Source organism: Phyllostomus discolor, chromosome 11 (genome assembly GCF_004126475.2).
Source record: "Phyllostomus discolor isolate MPI-MPIP mPhyDis1 chromosome 11, mPhyDis1.pri.v3, whole genome shotgun sequence".
Lineage (NCBI taxonomy): Eukaryota > Metazoa > Chordata > Mammalia > Chiroptera > Phyllostomidae > Phyllostomus > Phyllostomus discolor.
Window position 1 is genome coordinate 86,146,551 of NC_040913.2, and position 27,500 is coordinate 86,174,050.

The 27,500-nt window shown below is 47.7% G+C and overlaps 1 protein-coding gene across 3 annotated transcripts; it reads left to right on the top strand.

The window, feature by feature from the left end:
- Positions 1 to 14: 14 nt before the first annotated feature.
- Positions 15 to 26,812, top strand: PDLIM3 (PDZ and LIM domain 3). Of its 3 annotated transcripts, XM_028526642.2 has the most exons (8): positions 15 to 237; positions 6,918 to 7,069; positions 8,228 to 8,312; positions 15,414 to 15,481; positions 20,284 to 20,547; positions 22,161 to 22,291; positions 24,063 to 24,174; positions 25,830 to 26,812. In XM_028526642.2, the coding sequence occupies exons 1-8, from the start codon at positions 145 to 147 to the stop codon at positions 26,017 to 26,019; spliced, it is 1,095 nt and encodes a 364-aa protein (XP_028382443.1). In that variant the 5' UTR covers positions 15 to 144; the 3' UTR covers positions 26,020 to 26,812. The 3 variants fall into 3 exon arrangements, with proteins under 3 accessions (XP_028382443.1, XP_028382444.1, XP_028382445.1); XM_028526643.2 differs by lacking the exons at positions 15,414 to 15,481; positions 20,284 to 20,547 and adding an exon at positions 14,868 to 15,055 and having other exon boundaries at positions 16 to 237; XM_028526644.2 differs by lacking the exon at positions 20,284 to 20,547 and having other exon boundaries at positions 16 to 237.
- The last annotated feature ends 688 nt before the right edge of the window (positions 26,813 to 27,500 follow it).

A 27,500-nucleotide genomic window follows, 5' to 3' on the forward strand; every position in this document is an offset into this window, starting at 1 on the left:
GCGGGGATAAAGCTCTCAGGCCTCAGTCCCAGCGAGGACAGTGCCCGGGGAGCCTAGGGGGCGACCCAGCTCAGGACCTCTCGCCGCGCGCAGGGCTGCCCCTTGCTGCGCCCCCACCCGAGGAAGGCCGCGCCAGGAGGCACCATGCCCCAGAACGTGGTCCTCCCTGGCCCTGCGCCCTGGGGCTTCAGGCTCTCGGGGGGCATAGACTTCAACCAGCCTTTGATCATCACCAGGGTAGGTGGTTTTCCGTTCTTTTCCTGCAAGTCGGGGACTCTGGCTTGCGGCCGGTCCCCCAGAAGTGGAGAGTGGCCGGTGAGCCCGGGTGCGCTGGGGAGGTCCCGGAGTTGGGGCTCACCCCTGGAGGGGCGGCGGCGACTGGACAAAGTGAGGTTTGGAGGATGCAGAGCAGCTTAGACGATTAGCCGCGCCTGCATCCTCCAGGTCTTCAGCAACTTTCCGGGAGCGGCGGCGCTATGTCTCTGGGCTGTGCCTAGACTTCGAGGGCCGGGTGCCCTTTTCAGTAACAATGGAGATGAGGACACGGGAGGAGGAGATGGGCACCAGGAGGGGCGGGGGGAGAGACAGGACGGTCCCCGGTGCGCGCTCCCGGAGCCAGGCGCACCAGTAAGCGCTGTTCCCGTCTGGGGGTAAACTTCAGCAGGGCGCTGTTCACGGGGCTCACGACCTGGGCCGGCCCACTGGGCACCGCTCCTATCGGCTCAGACGGGGAAAGGATTGCTAATCTGTGTCCCTCGGTGTCCAGGCTTTTGGAAGACATGCTTTCCAAAGCCAGGGACTTGGCTGAGGCATTATCACCTATAACTCAAGCTGCAAAGAAAACGGGTCAGATTGTTTTTAGTTTCCCCGATGGAAAGTCAGCATTCGGCCTAACGACTCCGAGAATGATGCCCCACTACCAAAGCCAAGCTCCCCTTAACAGCCTTCAAGGTATCCTCTAATGAGGGAAAAAGGAAAAGGAAACCTCGCGATTTCTGTCCTGTCAGTAAACCCCTGGTGGCTCTACTCGATTTCTAACACAAGTATTTGTCTTAAAAGAAAATTGTTGCTTCAGTTATCACCCATAAAGCACATTAAGCCTAGTTTTTTAATGCTTTATTTTCTTTTCTTCCTCACTGCTTACCCTGTATCTTCCACTCTGATTGGTTCACAGGGATTTTTGAGGAAGGTAATACCTTTTACATTCCATACTATTTATACCTCTAGGAGATTTGGAAACCCATGTCTCACAAAAATACCTCCGAACGTGTATCATGCAGACGCATACCCTGGAACACTTCAGTCTTTGGTTTACAGTTTTCAAAAACATATAAACACATCTGACATGTGTTTTTGTATGAGACGTGAAAACTTAACATACCCCCCAAAATGTTGCTAAGTAAATTAAGCAGAAAATGGTTCGGTGAACAGGGCCAAGCAATGCCTTTTATGGCTTTACCAAAGAGAACAGTTTCCATTATCTCTACTAAGAAATATTTTTAAAGTTTCTGAAGTATACTTTTCACTTGTTCATACCATAGGAAATAAGCGTTTGAATTCTAACCAAAGGTGAATCGTATTTATATTAAGTCCTAAAGAAACAATTAAGTGATTTACAAAGGAAGTGTCTTGCTTTCACTACGTAACATGCCAGCATGCTTCATCTCACGTTTGAAATTTGAGTTGTTGACATTTGAAACATTTATCTAAAGCTGTGCTTACGTTTTGGAATTGCACTGCAGGCGCTCTTTGGAAATGTATCTGATACGACAATTACTGCTTGGGAAGCCAGTTCTTGTTTTTTAACTTTTAACTCATTACTAATTCCCATCACTCATGCTGACGCTTGATTCAATACCAGTGCACGGCCACATATGATTATTTCACTTGGCCGTGCCTCTTCTCTTCAGTTAATTTAAGGAGAACAGGCAGAAATAAGCGGCTGTGTTCTTCAGGTGTCCCCGAAACCAGGGCCACGGTAGACTCCTGCTAATAAATGAAAACACGCTCGCTTGAACTTTGTTGCCATCATGGTCACCTAATTGAGACTGTTTTCCACTTAGACTGTAAGAATATTAAAAATCATTTAGGAAAAGACTAAAAGATATTGCCCAAAAATAATTGTCAGTGTTGTAAGTAGGTAGTAGGATGATTCCATTACTTTGATAATGTTTGTATTATGTGAAAAGGGAGTGACAAGGGTTGATTGCCATGCTCCCTTCTAAGCCTGTTGTGTGCAGGGACTCACTTCAATCTCACAATAACCCAGTTGGAGCGGCAGCACTATTATCCCTTTTTACAGACGAGGGGGGGGGCCCAAGAGACTCACGACCCTGCTGATGACCACAGGCGGTGGGACGGAATTGGACGCCAGGTCTACCGGCCTCCAAAGTCTTCCCATGGGCTGAAGGATTCTGCTTATCGTACAGATATTTCCAGCTAGGTGTTCTGTGCCATCCAGTTCATCACGTGGTTCTCTTGGTTCTCTGTGGTTAAAATCTACCACTTTTCTCTGTTTCCACCACTGTCCCTTTTCAAGATTTCCTAACGTCCCACTGAGCTGTTTGTCTCCCTCTCCAACTCACCCTGCATATTCTTCGCAGCCATCACGGGAGATGCAAGCTTGCTTCTGCCTTCCCCATTCTTCGACGCCGTTCCATAGCATCCCCAGATCATAGCAGCTGAAATGTGTGGTCTTTGCGCGCTCACGGCTTCGCCCTCTCTCCCAACCCATGTTTCCAACTCCACTTCCTCCTGCTCTGGCCCTTCTCGCTCCCTCCCCTCCCCCAACTCCATGCACAGGCAGTGGGGCCACGACTCAGGACCACTCACGACTCCTCACCTAGTTTCACTCCCCCATCAGCTTTCTCCAAAATTCTCAGCCCCCACCCCACCCCACCCCACCCCACTGTCCACTGCACCAGTGGAAACCCAGTCAAATGGCATTTGACCCCTTTGATGACCATAGCTTCTGACCTATGACCTCTCCTCCTCCTACCACAGGTGGCTGCGTCCATCTGTACCCCACAAATCACATGTTCCCCAAGGGCAGAGACTTTCAAATGAGGGGGTACTCAGTGCCCAGCGCAGTGTCTTGTACATCACATGCCTTACAGAATAAATACAACACATGTGAATGACTAAATTGCTCTTTTACATAACCCTCACAAATAAGTAGATTGTGTCCTCAAAAATATTCCATGATAAAGATGAATGACAATTATTTTGTTAATTGATGTATATATTTTAGATAAGTTCTTAAGTACATAAAGAATCAAAACACCAGCGCCTGCACTCAATGCCACAGAAAGTCCCATAAATAAGATGAATTCCTCAAATAAATTAAATCCATTCTGGTTCTTCTACAAGCCATCCCCTTCCCCCACCCCCCCTGCCCCACACCATCCAAATCCAGACCACAGCAGTGCTCCTGGAGAGTGGGCCTCCACTCCCCCCGAGCCAGGGCAGGGGCTTATACATGTAGCTCTCCCCATCCATTGAAATGGCACCCCATAATTGCTTGCAATCCAGTTAATCAGCTGGGTTAATCTTTGCATCATTAAAAACATCAGAAGTATGGTAAACCAAATACCAGACATTCTCAAAAAATTGAGCAATTGGTTGTGATACACACAGTTTTTAGGAAAGCAATTTTTCGGCCTTACGCAATAAAACTTCTGTTGTGGGGTTCAGTTCGGGGCAGTGGGGAGTTTCTGCAAACCCCATACGTAACTAGCCTAAGTATTTCACAGAGTGAAGCTTAAGGCTCACATCTCTAAGTGAGCAGCTTTTTTTTTTCTGGCAAGAAGGTTCTAAGGAGTCCTTCTTTCTGAAGTGTTCGGACCACCCAGAAGGACAACGTACTATCAATGCCAAGTTACAAATCATTTGTTTTCACAAACGGGCCAATTTGGAATAAAGCACAAGCTTCTTTTATGTACACAATGTAGGATTATTGTATACATCTGATGCCAGCATGTCCTTTCTCACTCAGTTCCTCTTCCCCTTCCCCCTCCCCCTTCCTTCCTGTTCAGAGCACACCCAGGTTCAAGATCACTGTAACCGAGAATGCCATTTGGACTTGGGTACCAACATAGGAAAATGTTAGTGTATTCTTGAATGTTGCAGCCTCTAACATAGACATGTATATTACTTTAACATAAACTATAGTTGAAATTTGAACTTTTAGGAAAAAAATGTTTATAGCGGAGTGCAATCCTCTTCCAGGTGTCAAAGGTAGGAAGAAGGTTGATGTGAATAAAAACCTATGTATTCTTGTTCGACCAAAGACGTGACTGCATGGAAGAGCTGGTTTCTGCGTGAATGGTGTTCACACATCCCACAAGGAGCTGTTCAGTGCAGAATGTATTGTCTGTGGGAGGCACTGTGGGGGATACCATTATAACTTAATTGGTTTCTACACCCTGAGAAGCTCATAGATCGGTAGAAAGGAAAGACGTGGACATGAACCACAGTGGTACCACCGTCGGGGATTCCACAGAAAGAAGTGTGACGAGGAGACAGGAGAAGCTGGGGGAGGGACCACCTGCAGGAGTGGGCAGGCGGGATGGTGGAGGAGCTTCAGCAGTCAAGTGACACACCCCCACGGGAAATACAGATCTTCGCTGGGTGCGGGGCCCTAGCAGGTTTCTCATACTTTCTGAGCATCAGCTTTCTCGTATCACAACAGTGTCTTGAGTATTGAGATCCTAGTTCTTGATAAGGATACAATACCAATAATAGCAAGGATAATACTGGAAGAGTGCTCGCCCTTGGCTGCACATGAGACTCACCGAGATAAACCCATGCCCAGGGGCTACCCACAGAGAGTCTGGTGTAATTGGCGTGGGCACGGCTCTGGAGATGCAGATGCAGGTGCTAGGAGGCTGGAATTCCAGGGGAGGCACCGGAGTTTAGTGGTAGACAATGGCGAACAATCCAACAATGCGGTTCCGGCAATGGCCTTCCGCATAGACTTGTCTCCCTCCAGGGCTGCCCCGATCATTTTCATTCATGACATAAAAATCTCCTAAGGGCCACCTCTTGGACTTGTCTTGTGTTTCCCAGAGTAAACAGAACATTCTAGATGCTTCATCTATGTTTTAAATTATTTTTTCCCAAACAGCCCCCGTTAATAGGCGGATGTGAATGATGAAAACCGGAGGCGCTCGTTACAAACACGGATCCCCCGGCTCCTCTGCCGGAGCCTCTGGGTCATGACCCCAAGATCCGGGATGCGGCGGAGTCTTTATGTCCGGCCGACTAGCTCTTTTCCTCTCGCTAACTCTAAGTTAAATGGCCTCTCCATTCATTTCTCAAGCATTCTTCCATTCCCAACACTGGAATATACACTGTGAGCGTTAGGAAGAGACATGATATGACTTCCAGCCCCCAGAACTGCCCGTCTGGTTGGGCAGACAGGTGACGCACCGGTACATACCCAGGCGTAGAAGGGCACACTGTGTTCACGGAGGAGACGAACAGGGCGGCTCAGTGGAGGAGGATAGGGGCGGGTGGGAGCTGGAGAAACGACTTCAGATGCTCAGGGGCGTCTCTCTGAAAAGGTGACTTCTGAGCCTAGACCAAAGGGAGGAGAAGGGACAACTGGATGAAGAGTAGGGGAGCATCCCTGGCAAAACTAGCAATGCATGTCAAACACAAAGAGGGTTTTGGCCTCACTGAGAACTAGCAGAAAATCAGAATAGCCCCGGTGCAGTAGATGGGGAGAGGGGCGGCAGTGGTATGGCGATGCTGGAGAAGCAGGCCGGGACGACCCGTGAGGACTCTCAGGCAAAGAGCTGGGTTGGGATCCACCCAGAAAGGCTGCGAGTAGGCATAGCAATCAAACACCCACTGACCACGCCGCATGATAATAATTTCAAATGTGTTATCTTTTAAATTAAACATTTAACCATCGTATTTTCCCCATGTCTTTAAGTAGTCCTTTCATTTCACCCCCCCCAAAAAAAAAAAAACTCCAACATGGATTTCTGGTAGTCAGCATAAAAATGGAACTTGCTCTTTGACCTAGTTTGACGATCTCTGTTAAAAAAAAAGTGTGGTGTGTTTAGACCATTTACATTTAATGTGATACTGACAGAGTTTAATTAAAATGTTGCATCTTGTTTTCTATTCGTTGCATCTGGCTGCATGGGTATAAACTTCCTTGTGTCCGTGGCTCCCCGGGGTTCTAGACTCCAAATACTAACTCATACTCAACCTTGAACAATTTGTCCACAATTTTAACTGAATTCTTCTAACAGCTAGTCTGGGGGCCCCGCCTCCCTCCTTGCTCAGACTCAGGTGTGCCTGTACTTACATCTGTCCTTCCTGGCGGGCACCTGTCTGTCTTTCCTTAAATTCCATGCTAGTCGGTTGCCCCGCAACTTCAGCTTTCTGAAGAGTTCGTAAAAAGTGACCATTTTATTGATCATGTGGCTTCTTCTTATTAACTCAGGAGGGATTCTCTTTCAAGCTCTCTCTATCCCAAGTACCCACTCATGTGAATCGTAATTTATAGAGATACTAAAACAGTTTCAATCCCAATATGAAATCCTCCTAAATTTGGTCAAGCTCGATTCCCAAATAGCAAGTTGAAGGGTAACAAAAAAAACCTAAAAATCAAATTATTTTGCTTAAAGCAAAGAAAATATGATTCAAACAGGGAAGTAGGAAAGTGTTGTAAAAAGAATGAGAGACAACATCATAAATGAAACGTGCTTCGTAAGAAACAAAATTACAAGGGAAGTATGGCTAACACAATTGATCCACTAAGAGTTGGTTTAAGTTAAATTTAGGATTTCCTGCCCCATAAAACATGTTCCATGTCGCCAAGCTGAAATACGGACGTCAGGCGTGAAACTCAAGCTGTTCATTGCAAGACGGTGACAGTGACCAGGCGCCGTGATTTCTTCCAGATTACCCCAGGCAGCAAGGCGGCAGCGGCCCACCTGTGCCCGGGCGACGTCATCCTGGCCATTGATGGCTTCGGGACGGAGTCCATGACGCACGCCGACGCGCAGGACCGGATCAAGGCAGCAGCACACCAGCTGTGCCTCAAGATCGACAGGTGCTCCTTCCTTCACCCGCGGTGCTGGCATGGGGTCTGGGTCCCCCCCAGGGAGGAGCGGGGCACAGAAACTAGCGTGTCCACCGGCTGCTTTCCACAGCAGCCACCCCAGTCCAGTCTGCTCTGCCCCGAGGTCAGGCCTCCTGCACAGTCGTTAACAAACCGTTTCTACACGGAATTCTCTGGGATGTCAGAATAATGAGAGAGGCCAAGGGCATTTTTCCCCCTGTACCAATCCAGTTCATTGACTATGAAAACAGAACCTCTGCAGGTACTGGCCACAGGAACACGGCAGGGCACAGCCAGCCGTCATGCTGTACTAAACGAGGTAGAAACGGAACTCAGAGATTCTCCCAAAAGAACCTCTCCACCTCACAAAATGTGGTCTTGTTAGAAATCGGTTGCTAATGCGCTGTATGCCATTGGCTGTTTTGTACAGAATTCGGCCCTGAAGAATCTCATGAGGTGTGAGGATGTGTGTACCCAGGAGTGTGTTAGGTCATGAGACATTTCTGACCAAAAACAATAGTAGGGAATCGAACCTGATCTTTTGCCCTCAGAGCCGGATACGCACCAATTGTGAAGACAGGTTTTGTCCCCGTGGTGGTTAGTGTGTGTATCCTGACGCTACAGTGGGCACAGTTCTCCCTGCTGGCCCGGGGGGCAGACAGCGATCTGCCCCCTGCTGGGGTGGAACGGACTCCGTCCCTGTCTGCACAGCCCGTGCCCCTGCCAAGCACAGCACAGCGTCCCAGACACATAAGGGGGGTTGGACAAAGCGCAGTCCTCGATGCCCGCCTGGCCAATCCCTCACCGTCCCTTTGTGCCCTGGGCAGGCTAGGAGGGAAGGAGCGGAGACCCAGGGAGCTTGGCCTGGGGTCACGGGCAGGGGACTGGGGTTTCACCATGTGAATGTGAGGGGGACACAAACACTCATCCACAGCAGCCCATGGGGTGCTTCCACATTTCCCCGAAAGCACACTAAATACGGGAGGTCAATGAGATGGAGAGCACAGACTATGAGCAAGGGACATCGCTTTTGCTTCGGTTATCAAGGGTTAACAGTATTCCCACCAACATTATAGGAAACCAAAGGATACTACTAGGACTGGAAGTATCAGTAGACTTTGGAGTTAACGAACTGTATTTTATTTCCAGGGCGGAAACTCGCCTGTGGTCCCCACAGGTATCTGAAGACGGGAAGGCGCATCCTTTCAAGATCAACTTGGAATCAGAACCCCAGGTATGAATTTTGGAATACCGATATTTATTAATTGGAGTAATTATGATATTCATGTTTCATTTCCCTTTAAATGATGTGGGCAACTTCCAAGAGGGAGGAGAAGTGGCAAATATGAAAAACTGGAGTAAATCTTTATTATCCGAGATTAATTTAGATTCCCCACGTTTTCTTACATCAATAAAACAGAGAGGGATGCCTAGCCGAACATTTTGTTCAAATGCAAACACGTTCTCATCAGGAAAAACTTGGCTATATCTACCTATGTAGAGTCTACTTAATTTTTCATTTTCTTTTATGATGGACTTCTGCCAAATGACCGTGAGGTGATCCAAGCACACTGAGATGTTAAAACAACAGGGAGGGGCAGACAACCATTGGAAACAGGTGTCTTCAAGCTGTTACTGGAACCTCAGCCCTCCCAGCTCTTCGCCCAGACCTCATTTTACATCAGTTCCTTGACTCTCGGTTCAGGCATTCTGTAGGCAAGTGTATTCTACGGAAAGTCCTGCACTCTGTAACCAAGATGACATTCTGCTCGTGCAGTTGAATTACAAAGATAAAGGACTGTCCCTTGCAGCAACTCGACCTACTGAGCTAAACTCATTGAATAATCTGCTGTTTATCTGACTAGGTCTCTTCTCACAAGCTCCAAAAATCTGAAATGAAACCGACCCTCGAGTAAGCTGTATGGAAAATGTAATTAAGAAAATGGTTTTAGAGCCTCTATTTAGAAGCGCCCCAAGTTTAGAGAGAGACAGCTTTATAAATCAAATACCTCTTTTCAAAGGAGCATTCCCACTACGCTGAGCAGAGGTTCCCGAGGTGGGGTTTTTCAAGGTATCTAGTGAAAACGGGCCGCAAGCGGACTTGTACCTGATGCCCCAGCAGCGTCTCCCTCCGGGGCTCGTCGGCCTCTGTGTTGCCCCTTCAGCTCTCCCACTGGCCTCCACGAGCCCCCGTCCCCTCCCCGTAACGCACGTGACGGAGCGGGCCTTGGCACGGGTCTCTCACGGGGCTTCTCAGACAGGAAGGTAAACAATTGGGCACCTCAAATTGTTCACAGAGGCATTGAATTAAGTGGGAGCTCTCATAATTATTGGTAGAGCAACACCCTCCCCCACCCCGTGCCGGGGTGCGACCAGAAGTCCCCCCAACAATGAGGGAGGAAAGCTGCCCTGTGTCAGGACTTCCTAGAGACCAGGAATGCCTTCCTCATCACTGTCCCCAGGGTCATTACAAATTACTTTGGATTAAACAGGAAAGGCATGGGAGGGGCTAAAGAGAGACTGCCTTTTCTCACTTGGCCCAGGACCCATCCTGGGCACCCATCCTCAGAATAGTGCCCTGCCACCACCCCCAGCTGCTGCAGGTAACAGTGGCGGTGCTGGGTGAGTGGGGTAGGTAGGTCCGACAAGGGTTCTGCTCTTCCAGGTAAGCGAGCAAAAGATAAAGTGGATAAGACAGGTAATAAATGTGGCCGGTGGTGTGCCCTGGCCTCCCAGCGGGGTTGGTGAGTAATAATACCTCTAATCTTCTGTCTTTGATAGAAGAAAAGATACTACACCTGGGGGAAAAGATAGAGCAGGAAACAGGTTTGGTTTTGTTTTTTTATTAAAGGTAAAGATTGGGTTAAGGCCTACAGAAGCCAGTCAGAGCATTCCTTTAGTTTGAGTCATGAGTAGTTCTTACTGACACCCTCAGACATAAGAGCCATTTCAGTTCTCTTCCTCAGGGACCAAAGGACTTCTGCTCCTCACTCCCCGGGCCAGGTGTCTGCACAGTCAGTTCGCAGAAGCCGCCACTTCAGGACAGACACCCCCTCCACAAGGCAGCTCAGCTCCCAGCACAGCCCCCGCTGTCTGCCGCCCCACAGCGTGAGCTAGGACGAACTGCGGTGGTGCAAACCAAGCAGGAACCCCACTTGTAGAAGGAGATAGGGGAAAACTGGGGTGTTGAGTGGCCTCCTTTTATTTTTTGTAACTAACACAAAACTATGCAAAGAGAAGTCTTTTTCCCCCACATGAGAGCTCCGCAAGCTTCTGGACACCAAAGGTGTGTCAGCCTCAGGAACAAGTGCCGCCGCTAAACCCAGCTTGGAGATGCCCGTGCAAAGGAGCAGTAAAACGCCATTGAGCAGTGCACAATCTGGGCTCTTGTTCCTCGGCCCAAATTAAACCTTGATTGGAAATTATGTGACTTTAGCTGTTGGAATACAATATTCTTTCTCATTTAAAATATAGTAGACCTTTGTTGGGGGAAAAAACACTACTGTATGTCTGACCACCCAAGTGCAGCCACAAATAATAAAACGTCGGTATATTTATTTCTAGTCTTTTCCCCTGGGTACAGGGTTAGCCTTTAGAGACTTTTTCTTACATAGCTATAGCAATAATTCATACAAAATATTTAATATCTAGTTTTTTCAAGTTTTTCCATGCCATTATTAGAAGTTAAATTTTGTTTTTATGAATTTAGACTCGAAATGGAGAAGGGTATCCAGGGCAACCCCAGCCACTGACTGTACAAATGCAGTGTTCGGGCTCAGTCCTGACCCTGCCCAGGGAGCGCACACACATTCTTCTCCACAAGGCACCACTCCAGACTGAGGTCACGTGCAAGTCCCTGTCCTTCCGCAAAGCCTACATTCTCAAATAAAGCATTGACCTCATCTCTGGTTAAGGTTAGCTGAACCACGCAAAATTACATGTAGCTATCACAAGGCAAGAAAGATGCTTTTCTGAAACAACAAAAAAAAACGGATCTTTTCTAAATGAGAAGATAGCTGTTGGCTCTTCCATATAGAGGGCTGACTCCTTGTCCCGGAAGATTGGACAATGAGGACATACTATGTGTACAGTCAAACAGTGTAAGGGTTGAAGTTCTTCTTTTCTCATCAGATACCCTTGTTCTACAATGTTTTGATAACTGGGCAGCCGCCTGCACAGAGCAAGTGTTCACAATCCCCATTTCTCCCAATTCTTCCCGTGAGACATGGGAAACACTCGACAGATCACTGAGAAAGGAATCATAGGGTGACTTCATTTTTCGTTCTGGGGGTGAAGATGAGGCCGGGGCAGGGTGATTGCTCATAAAGTCCGAACAGTATAAAATACCATTTAGTCCATGTGGCTTGATCAAATATTGGATCACTTGACTTAGTGTTTCCCTCATTTCCCCACCATTTCTTCTTCTAAACAAATACGTGTGTATATGATCAAGCACTGTTTGTTGGAGCTGACAATCGCCTCAGTTCTCAGACCCAGTCTTCAGCTGTGACAACTTCTCCCCACGGGGAACAGAAAGGCGAATTCTCCTTGCCGTCCTTGCCCGGGTCACGCCAGGGCTCGGGAGGTGGCTGTCCTGGGCTGCCTACCCCCGGATGTCAGTGGATCTATGCTTTCCTCCGGCGGCCCTCAAATTTCATTAACTCGAAATAGTGTCCCTTAATATAACCTCCTAACATTTAAAAATAGCATCGAAAATTTAATGAATTGCAAGGGTTATTTATCGAATGCCTAAGAGAGAAGAATCGTGTGGCTGCTTTTGGAGGGGTGGAGTAAACAAACACAAGAGCTGGACTCTACTAACTGCTATCTCAAGTTTTTACTGGTGCTCCCCATGACTAATGACTCTCCACTACAGAAAAAAAAAAGAAATGAAAGTGGAAGAGCAAACTTCGCATTGGTTCTGTCCCTCCATTGGGCCGGCCATCGGCGGTGATGTGAGACCCGGGTAGAATGTTGCTTCTTGGTGTCATCTTAAATGTTGTGCTCACTTTCGGTGTACACGCTTCTTGGGTCTTGTCGGGGGTGTCTCTAAAACTAATGCTTTGCAGGGCCTAAGTATGAACATTTACAGCCTGTGTTAGAAAACCTCCTTTTAGGATCTGCCTAGAAAACACAGGGGCTACTTTTCCCTTAACACATTATACATTTGCAACCTTCAAGATATATAACCAAAGCTGAAAATGGCACAGAAAAAGCTTGGAGCTGATGCACTCATGTGCTGCTGTTTGGAAGCACCACTAGACATGATGAGTGCATAAATGTTTTCAGAAACATTCCCTCACTCACAGGACAATCACCATCCATGTTTATTTACCATTTTAACACTAATAAAATAAAGTAAGGGCAGCGATGTTTCCCATAAAGCCATCACACGATGTTAAATAATTTTTGTAAGTTCAATTCTGTTTACCAAGATCTTTACAGTGTAGCATACTTTGTTTAAAAAAAAGAAAAAGCTAATTTACAAATAGCCTGAGCCCTTTAGTCCTGCCTGATTCATTCTTTTAATTAGCCTGAGAGATTTATAATCCACCAAAACTAAGTTGTGCAATTAGGCAATTAGCCTTCTGTCTTCTTTCGTGTTAAAAAGAGTAACAGAGGCTGAGTCATGGCCATTGCCATTACTTAAAATTATTTCCAGTTCACGGTTTCATGCCACAATAATGGCTAATCATAATGGTTCATCATAAAACACAGCCAATCCTGCTTCATGCTTAAATCAGCCGACACAGTCAGATTCTATACCACCATATAAATGTTTGACCACACACATTTTCACATGTTCTGGGATTCAGCATTTTTCTAAAGCCACATTAGGTTGTTTTCGGTCATTCCGCTTTCTAACAGAGCCACTAACTCCCAGGCAGGGAGCCATTGTTCTGGAGGGAAAAGAATTGAGTCAATAAGCTAGCGGTCAAGTCCATCACTCTGTGGAATCACGTATTCAACTCAGACCTTTTGTCAAGGTCAGGAGGCTGTTAAAATATGCTGTCCGAGGCTGCTGAGAGAGAAGCTGCTCTTGACCACATCGCGGATTTTAGGCACAATGGGATTTGGGGCAGCTGGAGTCAGAGGCTCTTTTGACACCACACCCCATTTGCCTTGTCGTCACTTGCTTTGCAAGTGGGTTCTGCAGGTAGGCCTGAGTGTGTGTGCTGACTGCCTGCGCGGGAGAACCAGCGGAAAGCATTATGCTCCTTGCGTCCCGACAGGAAGTCCCTGGTGTCCTCGGGCACAGCTATCTCTGTGCGACACTCTGGTCCCGCCCCTAAAAAGGGAACTAGTCTCTTTCCTAACAAAATTAAGCACCCTTCCACAACCTACTCATCTGTAATGACAAGAAGGGGAAATAATGACATGAACAAGCATAGTACAAGATCTTTTTATTTATTTTTTTTAATAAAAAGTCTCGCCCTGGCTGGTGTAGCTCAGTGGATTGAGCACGGGCCTGAGAACCACAGGGTCGCCAGTCCAATTCCCAGTCAGGGCACATGCCTGGGTTGTGGGCCAGGTCCCTGGTTGGGAGTGTGAGAGGCAACCAACTGATGTTTCTCTCCCTCTCTTTCTCCTTCCCTTCCCCTCTCTCTAAAAATAAATAAATAAAATCTTAAAAAAAATAAAATATAAAAAGTGTCTTTCCAGTAACATTCGAAGTAACCATAAATGTTTTTACTATTTGAGATGTGTGAAACATTCACAAAAGTAAACGAAGTTGGTGTGAATGTGTGAGTGAAAATACGGCTGCAAAGAATTATCCTACTGAGCCTGCCCAGTGAAAAGATTTGGAGACAGAACTGGCTCATGTGTCTTGTAGCGTTCACTTTTGGTTTTCTTCTGTTGCTTAGGAAGAAACTTAGTAACTTTATGAAATTACAAATCTGTATAAAAATTAGAAAACATGATCCCTACATTAAAGTAATACTATGGAGTTTCAGATCATTCAGGCATATTTCAAGTTCAAAGTTTAGGACTCTGATTTTCGACCCTTTTTGCCAAACAATAAAGTGAAAGTCCTTTTGTGAATCATTCACATTAGCTGCCTTTGTGTTCCCGACCTTAGCCTTCCTGGGACTAAACAAGAAGAGTTCTTTAAACACAGAACAATGAAATCATCACAATAAAAAAGGAGGTTTCTATAAATGTTATTGCCAATTTCATAAGTACAAAGAGTTTTTTAATTCTTATTTTTTCTAAAGTTAAGTTATAACTTAATCCACATAAAGAATTCTGGGGGTTTTGTTGTGGTGGTGGTGGTATTAAGAAAAAACAACTTTTACTTGGATTAGTTAATATGATTCAATATAGTTATAAACAAGTGCTCCCTTTCTGGCTGTTTTAGTCCTCCATTTCCTAAAATGGGAGAGAATCTTATTACAATATTAATAGGAGATAAAGCAAATGTGAGTTCTACTTGAGAAAATGTTAAGTGGAACAGTTTTTCGAAGCTGAAAAACCCCATTTCTGACCCGAAACTTCTCTACTCCAATGGGACATGAGAACTTTCTAAAAGATGTGGGTACTGAATTATTTTATAATATTTTAAATAAGGTCAGTTCCTTTGCACCTGAACATTGGGTCGATGAACACAGCACATGTAAATGTCGCGGACAATGCCGGGAGGTTTGTAACTAACCCCCCCTGGAACCCTGCCGCGAATCTGTTAGTGGGGTAAGAAGACGTAATGAACCGCGGGGATGCTGTCGGCCTGCTCACTAACGGCTCTGTTCTGCACTCTGTGGCCCTGTGTATCTTGTCTGCCATTGTACAGGAGTTCAGACCCATTGGTACCGGGCACAACAGAAGGGCCCAGCCTTTTGTTGCAGCTGCAAACCTTGATGACAAAAGACAGGTAGTGAGCGCCTCCTATAACTCACCCATTGGGCTCTATTCAACTAGCAATATCCGCGACGCGCTGCACGGACAGCTGCGGGGTCTCCTTCCTAGCTCGCCGCAACCGTAAGTATCGGACTCCGCCTCCGGCCGCCTCGCTCTTAACCGTGGTAGCAGCCGGGTTCTTGTCCTTTCAGAAGTCCAGCTCTTGCTGTTTTGCTTTTACTTTCCTGAAGGCGCGATCAGGTTTTTATGTGAAAAGCAAGCCCTAGATCACGGTCCCAATCCGCCGGTTCCGAACACTTAGGGAACAGATGGTTAAAAGGAAGAGCCCGCTCCGGTTCCTCATCGCAGCCCTCCTTCTTGGTCGTGTCGATGTGTGGTGGTAAATGACCCGCTCCCTGCGGTCACTGTGCATCCGGCTGCAGCTGCAAGCGGAGGCTGGCCGTCCACTGAGGGGCCTTTTAACCCTTTGTCTTCACAGGACGTGAACTACTTCGAGCACAAGCACAACATTCGGCCCAAACCTTTCGTAATTCCAGGCCGGAGCAGGTCATAAGCTTTGAGATTGTGCAGTGTGGGGTGCATGCTTCTTGAACAAATCCTACTAATCACCAAGGAGAGTTAACTCGTAGGTGTTTGGAGTGACTTTTTTTTTTTTCATTTTGAAGCTTATTTCAGAAGCAAAAGTAACAAAACTCAGGTAGCAGAGTACAGCGCCAATTAACCTCCATTTCCGAGAGTAAACACTGGCAAGCTCAGAGAGTTTGAAATGTAGTCCGGTCACCACGTTATTTATAACTAGTACCCCTGAGGACCCCGTCCAGAATGCAGCGACCTTTGAGGCAGGCAGGCACACACCATCCCAGCTCAGCAAGGCCCCGGCCAGCAGGAACAGAAATGGAAACCAGCCCTTCCATCAGGAGCAAATAAGCAGGTGGGGCACAGGTGGGGATGCTGGTGCAACTTTCTAAGTTAGACAGACGCGCATCATCCCACCTCCACCTGCCCCTCATTCCACCATCAGCGCCCACCAGGCGGTCCCCTTCATTACAGCCACTACGTAAAAATCAATTCTCATGGGTACTTGCAAAGGAAGAGAGGCTCCTCGAAAAGGAAATTTCCCACCCAGGGGAAGATAGGTACTACAGACAGAGCTGGGAGGGAGGGATATAGACTGGTTGCCCCCATGGAAATCTGTGTACACGCTGGAACAATCAGCAAGCCTCACTGCCGCCCACCAGTCAGAGAAACGGACCATCTTCAGATGCTCCCATTCAGACACCTTCTCTCCAAACTGACTCCAACCTCCGAGGGAGGAAACCGGTGCCCTGTTTTACCGCATCAGGAAACGGCGGCTTCGGGCACCTCCCGCCCACCTATCTGCCCTCGGCCGCATCAGGCAGCCCAGAGAAGGGACAGTGGCGGTTCGGCTGGGCTGTCCTAACAGGTTGGGAACACAGAGTGATGGCCTGTCAGGTTTCCCAAACTGGGGGCCGTAGGTGGATTCGTTCACAGACACTGACTTGTTTAACCCCCCGATTGTCTCAATGAACTTAGGTCTAAGTGCCTTTGAGTTGGAACATCTACACTCCAGCTTGTCCAGATAAATGCCCATCCCTCCCAATGTCTGATTCCTGGCCCGTTTCCATGTACATGTGGCCCTGCTGGCCCCTGGGGACACGTGCATTTAATGAGGCCTGCTGAGGTTGGTCAGTCATCACTTACATGACGTGTCCACATTGCAGACCTTTCCAGAAGCTAGAGTCAGAAGCAGAGATTACCTCAAGATAAGCCAGGCAATCTTGTGATCTGACTCGGAAAGAGCAGCAGCAAGATGCTAAGGGGGCAATTATTACAAAATACACCTGCACCCCCCCAGAAAGGGAGCACACTGCTAGATCCCCACCACCTACAAATGCAGCTGGCACAGAGAAACGCCCCTGAGTGCTCATCAGCTGCAGGAAGCAAACGCGAAGAGGGCCTGAGATGTCCCAGCCGCTCTGACCCTCCCCCCACCCGCAGCCCCGCCCAGTCCTCCTCTCCTTCTCTTTGTCTGTCCCCATTCCATTCTCTTCTGTGGCTTTTCCCCGTTTCTCCGTATTCAACAGCTCCCCAAGCCCATTCCCGACAATGTAACAACGCTCCATTAAAAGTTGAATGTTATTTTACTATTGAATACATACACAAACATCTCCCTGAAGAAGCACAGTTAACCGCACAGCCCTGCATTCTTCTGAGGCCGGCACAACCCCGTGCACTAGGGAGAGGCAGGACTGCCGGGGGCTTCAATGGAAGGACGCACCAGAGTAACATACCTCTTGCCTTTGCTAAAGACCAGTCACCTTTAATTTTGTAAAACTTCAGGGAGATGCAGGTCAGGGAGATGCAGGTATGGGACAGACACCCTTCTTTCATACGTGGGGTGGAGTAAAAGTAGATTTACAGTTGCAAGCACGTGAAACACAGAGTTCATTCTTGTATTCTTATCTATTAATTATAGTGTTATTTTCCTTACAAACAACTGTAAACCTACTTTTGCTACATGAGAGTAAAACATACTTTCACTTTAATTCAACTATGACGGTGATAACAAGCCACTCATAATTTTGTCATTGTGAGGCACCTTTCAGTATAGCTGCATTCGGAAGTGGAGAGAGGAGAAACAGGGATGAAAGGTTTGCTTGAAAAACGGGTACCAGGATGCAAATCTTAAGAATTGTAAAAATTCCTCCTCTATCCTCCCTACCTTCCCGTGCCCTCTCCCTGTTTGCCCCAGCTCCTGCGTGTCCCATTCTCACTAAGTGATTCTTCATCAGGACATAATTTCGGGGGGCTACATACCAAGCTAGAACTATACCATTAATGACCACCTTTCTAATCAGAAGTGCGTTGGAAAGACTAAATTGTATGTTAATCTCCCTAGCGTCTTACTACTGGTTACAGTTCTTTTCATTATTTCATCATCATTGAAGCATATGAAAAAAACAGTATTTTCATATACAAACATGTAAATTTTTAAAGCCACAGCTATCATCAAAAATATATACAAGGGATTTTATAGGTGCACATGATAAAATGCAGTGCCTGTGAATGGTTTTGGACAAGTCGCTTCCAGAAGCAGGCCCCCCCGAAAGTCTGTGCACAGGCCAGAGAAATCAGTTCTCTCTTTAATGGTCTATCCAGCAGTGAAGCGATGGGGTGTAGCATCAACTTCGCAGGTGGCCTTGCCCAGTCAGTAAGTCAATGTCAAGACATCTCATTAGCACCTACTGTTCCAAGTCACAGAAGTAGGTCATGGTGACCCAAGATGAGGTTCACAGTGACTGAAGCCCATGAGAAGTTTTTTATAAGCATCAGTTCAAAAGATCTTTTAAAATTGCCCCAGAAATTTATAAAAAAACTAATTCCTGCTAACTTAGAGTTTATTTCCTATCGACTTAATAAACAGGGGCCCCTAAATAGAATGATAAAGACATTAGGAAATAGAATACAATCTTTGCTGAAATAAAGTCATATACACAAGCATGCCTGTATAAAGAACACTAACAACAGAAAAAGGTGGCTAATTACAACTATAAAAAGAGGACTCTCTCTAAGTTCTGAGCTGATCCTAGTTTATCCACTACCTAGCACTTTGCCTGGTGCATAGGAAGGTTGGAGTAGTTATAAATGCTTATTGAAAAGGTTCACTATTTTCACCTTTCCCAGCTGAAGGCAATTTCAGGTGCAGGGCAGCACGGAGCCTCCGGAGACGGAGCACAAGGCCTTGGGCATGTGGTATGAGATCAAGAAATTCACAGATTTTTAACAGGGTCTCAAGCCCTGGAGGGAAGGAGCGAGTCCATATTTACCTGCCTGACTTAGGCTCTGCAGGTGGTTGAATTGAGTACAACAAGACCAAAAAATATGTAGTCCATGTAGTGACCAGGGCTGTCCGGACTGATCAGGCTGTGACACTGAGGGAGCCAGCAGAGCCAGCGGCCCCCACACCCTTGTGGCCCGTGCCGCCTGCAGGGGCCAGGGTCAGACCAGCAGCCCAGCAGCGCTCAGTGCAGGTGCGGTCACGCTTGAGCCCGAACAGAATCCTGACATCGACAGAAACACACCACAGAAACTGTGGTCTGTCTTGCTTTTCCAGCAACACTAACCTGCAGGCCTGACAGAGTTTACTTTAACACTAACATTTCTTCCGGCTTTGTCTTCGATGGCTGTGCTGCTTTTTAAAAAAATCTCAGTATATTTCATTTTCTTGCCAAGTGCCTTTCTCATGCTGCACGGAAAATGCACGTGGAAAAAGGACTTTTCAGTCCTCAGCACGGCAGTGGCGATCCGCCTCCGATGGGGCTTCAGGGAGAGCGAGAGACCTCCCTGGCTGTTTGTTCCGAAGGCTGCACGGCTGGTCTTTCCGATGGTTTAGTAGCAAGCCCCCTCAGCCTGACTGTAAAAGGAAATGGCACCTGTGCATGAGTATATGAGTGTTTTGGAAAGTTCACATGAAATGGCCATGCATAGAAGAAATGTATCTCAGCCCTGGGTGGCATTCCAAGAGTCTGAGACCACCTTGTTTGCTCATCACGAATGTCAAGGTGACAAGCATGTGTTGGCTGTTCTGGAGCCTGTATGAAACCAGTGAACGATTCTTAAAAGCATATCCCTCACAAAAGTAAAGAATGAAAGTAGGAAAAGTTAACATGGTCAAAACGTTTACAAATCTATCGCCTTAAAACATAATCATATGACCTACGTGTTTCTAATTACTATTCAATTAAACTAAACTGCATTTCTGAAACATAGTTATTTTGAAATGTTGAGCCTAACTATTTAATGGGATCTTCACACGGCATATCCAGTTACTCTTTGTATAGATCATTCACTAATCTCTTAATTTTAGATACTGCACCTCAGAAACGTAAAAGGATGCCTGGCCAATGTAATGTCCCTGTACCATTAGTATGTGACATTATCAAGTTCAAAATTATCTGGCCTATTTTTAAAAAGTGAATATGGCCACATCTTTTCTACTTGATACACAACTTGTTTACCTGTAACCTTCAACTTACATATAATCATCTGGTAGAACAGAGCCAAAAATGCGACATCACCTGTACCTTTTAATCATTGGGTGACGCTTTTTCCCATCCTGAATGTTGAAATGCCCTCCCTCTTGAAAAGAAATGGTAGCCAGAAGTCCGCATGTCGTTTTATTTTTGGTTCCACTCACTTTTACTTCCCGTCTTCCCTGTTAACCTCTCCGCACTTGTTCTCTGTACCCCCCACCCCCACCCCCACCCCCACCCCGTCTGGTTTCCGCACTCCCTGCGCCGTCCTGGTCTGACGCGGGCACCGCACAGTGCGTGCAGCACACCGTCGGGCATCGACGGCGGCAGCGGGCGGAGCACCCCTTCTTCGGTCAGCACGATTAGCAGTATTTGCCCGGGCGACTTGAAAGTGGCCGCTAAGATGGCCCCTAACATTCCTTTGGAAATGGAGCTCCCTGGTGTGAAGATTGTGCACGCCCAGTTTAACACACCCATGCAGTTGTACTCAGAGGACAACATTATGGAGACGCTGCAGGGTCAGGTTTCAACAGCGCTAGGGGAAGCCCCCCCGATGAGGTAATGCGGGTCTCTTCCCATCACGGGCACGCTAACCACACGCGCGGGCAGTGCCAGCGTTACGGGTGTCTCCTTACATTGTCTCACGTGAAAGCTGCGGGAAGAGCTTTAAAGAAACGACAGTAAAGATTTTTTTTTTGCAAATATCTAGGCCTCATCATGAAGATGATTTGAAGAATTAACCTAGAGCTTTATATGACCGATCATAATACACTGAAATCACAGAAGGACCAAATGTACAATATGCGTGTTGTGAAAAGTTACCATGTAGTTGGCAAATGTCTGGTATAATACTTCTCGAAAGTGATTAATAGTCTAGTATCCTCTATGTTTCTCCCCTTTGGGGGTCCAAAATTGAGAAGGGGTGGGAGGTCCAGAGGAGTTTTAAAAGAGATGATACTCTTCTAATGGCATCTTGTGGAGAGGGAATTATTTTTCCATTTAAAATGTCTGCCATGAATAAGGGTTTATAAGTGATTATCTCAAGCTATTAATGTAGATATGTAGTTTCCAAAGGCCTCTATTTTGACTAATTTCTTCTTTAGTACAAATATGTGTTCAAAGTACTTTTGCCATCAAGTTTTTTCCAATTAAAAAAAGTATAAGAAACTCATATTACTTTTTTCAATACTACAGAACCACTTGTTATAAATTGAAGTAGTATAATGCTTAAGAGTGCTCTGTGACAATATCCCAAAGCTATCTCTTGAGATGAATACAATAAGATAATAATAGCATACTGTAGCTCAAGTCCATTTTGCAAGGAAATTCAGCTATTAAATAATTATTTCCACATATGATATAGGTAATAAAATTATGTGTGGATAGCAACTACCTTTTCTAGACAATGCAATTAAATGACATAAAATAATAAAGCATTTTGTGCCTGACATGTAGTTTTACTGTGGCATGTTTAATTGCTCATCATGAATATATTTGTAGACAGTTTATTAACATAAAGCTTCTATTATTGTTATAAATGAATTATAATGTGGCTCTTTAGGAAATGTAGTATAGTCAAAATAACTCACATGTATGTGTAAGTTTCTATATTATATGCTTGCAAACACTGGCAATTTGAATTTCTTCAATTTATAAGCAAAGTGATACCTTTGTTTCCAGGAGTTAACACAGCAAATTAATCTTAAAAGCAAAATCAAACCATACACCTTCCGTGTAGCATCAGAAAGGAATCTGAATGTAAGGACAATTTTATGCCAATTACTGAGCAGGGGCTCACTCCTGCACTTTCTCTCCCGTGTATGTCGTCTTTTTTCTGAGAAAAGGTTGATTTTGTTCCTATTTATAATTATACGACCCATCAGCCACAAGTCTTTTTTTTTAATTACTATTACCTGACATTTTAGTTGCCTTCCAAAGTACTTTGCCAGATGGAGAAGTGCTGATGTGAGCCCCGGGTTAACTAGTGCCATTTCCAGGGCAGCCCATAGGGGCCAGCGTCATTTGTCAGCTAGGGCAGAGATGAACTCGGCAGTGCCGCGTCTCCGCGCAGCAGTCGCTGCAAACACAGGGGTCACTGTCTGCTGATGTCTTGTGGCTTCTTGCGCGCGCGTTGCCTCGCACGCGCCTGACGCTGCCGCGTTGCGTTCCAGCGAACCCACGGCCTCGGTGCCCCCGCAGTCGGACGTGTACCGCATGCTCCACGACAGCCCGGACGGACCCGCCCCGCCGCGCCAGTCCGGCTCCTTCCGGGTGCTCCAGGAGCTGGTGGACGACGGCCCCGGTGAGTGGCCGGCCGGGCGCGGCTGCTGTGCGTGAGAGCCCGCGGGCAGGCCGCGGGGAGGGGGGGGGGGGCGGCACGCAGACTGGAGGAGGAAGTCTCAACACCGATTTTATCCAGAAACCAAAGGCATCTTGGCCCCGAAGGACTTGGGGGGATGCCTGGTTTAGGAAAGGAGCTTCCAGAACATGACCAAGTAGCCAGCGAATGGGTAGGAAGGCACAGAACAGAAATTCCATCTGCAGTGGTCAAGGGCTCTCTGAACGTGCACATTTTAAACAGAGTTTTCAGTGGACACCTCGGAATTTCTCAGCTTTCCCATACTCCAGAGCATCATCATCAGAATTTTAAAATAACGTAACAAGCCCTTGGTAGGTTCCAAATTCTGCGCTACATCCCTTGTATGCATTGTCTTTTAATGCTCACAAAAACCCTGAAGTGAGAGCTATTATTCTCCCTGTTTGACAAACGAGAAACTGAGGCACAGAGAGGGCAGCCTTGTGCGAAGTCACACAGCCACTGAGAAGTGGGGCTGGGTCTGCAGCCTCCCCCTGCTGTCTGCAGGGCTCATACTCTTATCTATGTTTTTCCACCCCCAAGAGATGTGCACTGTCCTTCCAAAGTTGCACAAAAATGCAACATGCCCCCTTAGGATGGCTATTCAGAAAGAAAGGCAAAATAACAAGTGGTAGGAGGATGTGGAGAAATGAGAACCTTGTACGTTGCTGATGGGAAGGTAAAATGGGGCGGCCACTGTGTGGTGGTTCCTCGAAAAGTTAAACACGGCATCACCCCACAACCCAGCAATCCCCCTCCCAGGGCTCACCCAAGAGAAATGGAGGCGGGGAGTCAGACCCGTGCACACCGACACCTGTAGCAGCATTATTCGCCACAGCAGGAAGGTGGCGACAACCCAGATGTCTGTTGATAGATGAATGGATAAACAAGATGCACGCAGTGGGGTATTATGCAGCCTTAAAAAAGGAATGAAACTCTGACCCACGCTGCAACATGGATGAACCTTTAAAACTTTCTAAGTGAAATGAGCCAGACACAAACGGACAAATGCTGTATGATTCCACTTACACAAGTGTGAGGTTCCTAGAACAGACAAGTCGCAGAGACCAAAAGTGCCATGGAGGTTGCCATGGTCTAGGAGGAGAGGGTGACAGGGAGGTTTTTTTAAAGATTTTATTTATTTATTTTTAGAGAGGGAAGGGAGGGAGAAAGAGAGAGAGAGAAGCATCAATGTGCAGTTGCTGGGGGTCATGGCCTGCAACCCAGGCATGTACCCTGACTGGGAATCGAACCTGTGATACTTTGGTTCACAGCCCGCACTCAAGACAGGGAGTTTTTATTCAATGCATACAGAGTTTCTGTTTGAGATGATACAATATTCTAAAAATGGATATAATTCTATAACATTGTAAACGCACTTCATGCCATGCCACTGAACTATACCCTCATGATGATTAAGCTGGTCAGTTTTATATTATGTATATTCTACCACAATAAAAAAAATATGCCAATGTTCTCTGCTCCTTTAAACATGTCCTAACAGCTCCCCGTGACAACAGAAGCTGTGGCCGAATTCTGCTTGGCAGGGCCCTACTTCAGAACGAGGCAGGCGTGAGCGGCTCCTACTCCTTTTGAAACGAGACTAGGCAGCAGCTTAAGAGTTCCTTGGGTTAAAGGGCACGGCCCAAAATAGAAGCGACGTGCAAGCCGGAGCCAGCTGTTCCTCTCCCCTAAATGGAAACACTTTGTTTTTCAGATGACCGCCCTGCGGGGACTCGGAGTGTGAGAGCTCCTGTTACCAAAGTCCACGGTGGCGCTGGCAGCACACAGAAGATGCCACTCTGTGACAAGTGCGGGAGTGGCATTGTGTAAGTGTCTCTTTCTCTAAAGATGTTATGCATTTGATTTTTAGAGAGGGGAAGGGAGGGGGAGAGAGAGAGAGAGAGGGCGAGAAACATCAGTGTGTGGTTGCCTCTCACGCACCCCCATCTGGGGACCTGGCCGGCAACCCAGGCCTGTGCCCTGGCTGGGAACTGAACCGGTGACCTTTCACTTTGCGGGACGACACCCAACCAACTGAGCCTCCCCGGCCAGGACTAAGTTTCACTTTTAACCCAGGAATTCCCTGTAAACCTTGGTGACAGCTCTCTAGTTCTAGTCATTGACTTGAAATCCAATATCCACCACATATCATATTTTGACCAGAATTCCTTAGATAGACCCTAAAATGGACACATAATGTAAGTCAGCAATCTTGACTTGTAATTTCAGACTATTCTCATGGGGGAAAAAAATTGCCCAGAGGACATGCCCAGAGTAAAATCATGTCCAAGAAATCAAAACGTCCCTTCAAGAAGCCCTCCCTGAGGCACAGAGGCTTCGAGTAGTTTCTCTTCTGTATAAACCCAGGGAAACAAACACAGCGGCCATCAGGATGTTAAGGAGACACATGATCTTTTCCAGTTTCTTAAGCTGCACAAATATTCCGACATAATTTCTAAAAACGCAGTCAGCTCCCGTTTTGAGGGTCCCTACGTTGGAATGCCCACTCCTGCTAGCTCACGTGACCCCAGTCATCCCCAGTTCTCCGAGCAAGTGCCCCACGTGGCCACTTCTCCCGTCCCTTCGCGCCACCCTGCTGCCCTGAGCTCCCCCACGGAGGCAGCAGCCGTCCCGGTACCCAGGGTCCACCCAGGAGGGCAGTGGGCCATCATCAGCCTGGTCACAACAGGCGGGGGGGTGTGGGGCAGAGAGAAACAGACTGGACAGGCAGCACAGGATGTGAGAGGGCCTCCTGAAACAGGACAGTTTGTGAGGTCAGCAAAAAGCAACTCTCGCTCCTAAGTGGTGCCAAACCGCTGTGACAGTAGGGGCAAGTTCCCGCCCCACCCCCGCTACGAGAATGCCCCCTCCGCGCTCCGGTCTGTTTTGTCCCTGCTGCCCAGAGCCGAGGCTGGGCCACCAGCGCACAGAGGACCAGAGGGACTTTCGGTATGTGGACCAGTACCGGTCCGGGCCTGTTAGGAACAGCCCCACCCAGCAGGAGGGGAGCTTGAATGTCACGTGCTTGAATCATCCCTAAACCATCCCCCACCCCCAGTCCGTGGAAAAAATGGTTTTCCACGAAACCGGTCCCTGGTGCCAAAAAGGTTGGGGACCGCTGGGGAAGACAACATCCTTGGTGAGAATCAGAACCCTCTGCAGAGTCGCAGCCCCCTCTTTCAGAGAAACAGTGGGGAGAGATCATGAAGGAGGAGCATATCATTTTCATGCCAGCGACTTGTCTGAAAAGTCTGAAAGATATGCACATCAGAGAGAGACGTGGGACGACTGGTTCGTTCTGGCTGACTTGCGTCTCCCTGACAATTGCATCAGTGTCACCGCTGTGGCCCAAATTGTGCTGCAGGAGGCCCCAGTTTCCTGAATGGGAAGCGGACACCACCTGCCCTATCGGCGGCAGGTGTCACCTTTGTGCGGGGGTTGGGGCTCTGCAGCTCTGACCGGGTCTCCTGTTTCTCCGCAGCGGGGCAGTCGTGAAGGCGCGGGACAAGTACCGGCACCCGCACTGCTTTGTGTGTGCCGACTGCGGCCTCAACCTCAAGCAGAAGGGCTACTTCTTCGTGGAGGGCGAGCTGTACTGCGAAGCGCACGCCAGAGCGCGCACGAGGCCCCCGGAGGGCTACGACACAGTCACTCTCTACCCCAAGGCTTGAGTCCCGGGCAGACCGGAGCCCGCGCGCACCCGCCCACCCACGCACGCACGCACGCACGCACGCGCACTGATACGGGAAGGCAGTACTGACTTGGGGCAGAAGTAGAGCACACCGCGGAGTCCAAACCTGAAACCGAGGCTCTTAGGTGTTTATCTTATCGCATGGGAGGCCAATGCTTGCTACAGCACAAACATGCTTCCAGCTCCGTTTTGCAGCTCTTTTCCTCTTCGGGGCGAGCGATAACCGAATGACATTTAAGCCGATCATGTGTTTTTGTATGTCGTGCTTCACAATTTAAGTTTATACAGTGGCCATCAAACACGTAAACATCACGGTATTGCGGGGAGTCGAACTGTCTTTCCCTGAGAAGTTGATTTAGCGATTGTAGTCAATACCCAACAACATCTTGTATCCTGACGCAACCTGCAGCTGTCTTGGTACCCGCTTTAACCATGAAAGTGCATGTCAGGGAGAAATTCCCCGGACTTCTCTAGTTTCACATGCAACAATTGTACCGCTGGATGCAACATGCACAAGAAACACACGAAACGTTTTAAAAATACCTAACGCAGCGTCACTCCATGAATTCAGCTGAAACCAACATTCCAGTGAGAGGACCCATCCGTACGGACCGGCTCGGGTATTTTAAGAAGATGTGGCTTCCTTGGCTCGTAATGCTCATGTACTCTTTCTTAGGTGCCCACAGCTCCTGCTCATAGGAGGGGCATTTAAGTTTGCTAGCTGAAGGTAATGCGGTCTCTTTCGGATTAAAACAGTTTCTTTTGCTTTGAAATAGTCTCTTTCATTCTAAATGTCTCTTTCAGATAAATACTCGTCAGATTCAAGGGTCAGACTCCATGAGGGCTGTTTCTTTGTGCTCAGAGGTTGTTCGCCACCTCCTCCTCCTCCCCAAGTTAGGACCCCCAAGAGGAGACAGTTTGGGGGGCCTCCCGAGGGAGAGAGGGGCTTCTGGTCCCGTGGGGTCCAAGGTTCCCTGCCCCGGGTCTGTTTTCTGGGCATAGTTGGGACCAGGCAATAACCACACCCCTACCAACATCTCCAAAAGCAGTGGCTCAGCCTTCCCTGGCGTCAGGCTTGACCTCCTGGAAAGTTCTGGCCTGTCCTACGGCAGGGCTGTGACAATGCCCCTGGCATGTCTTGTCTGTTTCCCACGCTCCTCACTGGGGACACACGGGAATGTCTGCAACGGCCCCTCCCAGGACGGACATGGGGAGCCAGCAGAGCGGGGAGGTGGAAGCCGTCTCTTGCTCCCTCGCCTTGCGACCTCGTCACGAAGTCGCCTCCAGCCTTCTGCAAATGCTGTCCGTGGGCCTGGAGCACGTTCTCTCCTGTCGTCCAAGGTGAGAGATAGGGCACGAGTGGTGCTGCTCCGGGATTCTCCCAAACGCCACCAATATCCCTGACCCTGACCCTGACCCTGACCCTTCCCAGGTTTCGATCCAGTGGGAGGGGCCGGACAC

Excerpts from the sequence above, each read along its gene's own strand:
- PDLIM3 (XM_028526642.2), top strand. The coding sequence starts at position 145 with ATGCCCCAGAACGTGGTCCTCCCTGGCCCTGCGCCCTGGGGCTTCAGG. Across the intron at positions 15,482-20,283 it reads GTAATTCCAGGCCGGAGCAG|TGCGTGCAGCACACCGTCGG; the intron begins GTCATAAGCTTT and ends GGCACCGCACAG. Across the intron at positions 22,292-24,062 it reads GCTGGTGGACGACGGCCCCG|ATGACCGCCCTGCGGGGACT; the intron begins GTGAGTGGCCGG and ends TTTGTTTTTCAG.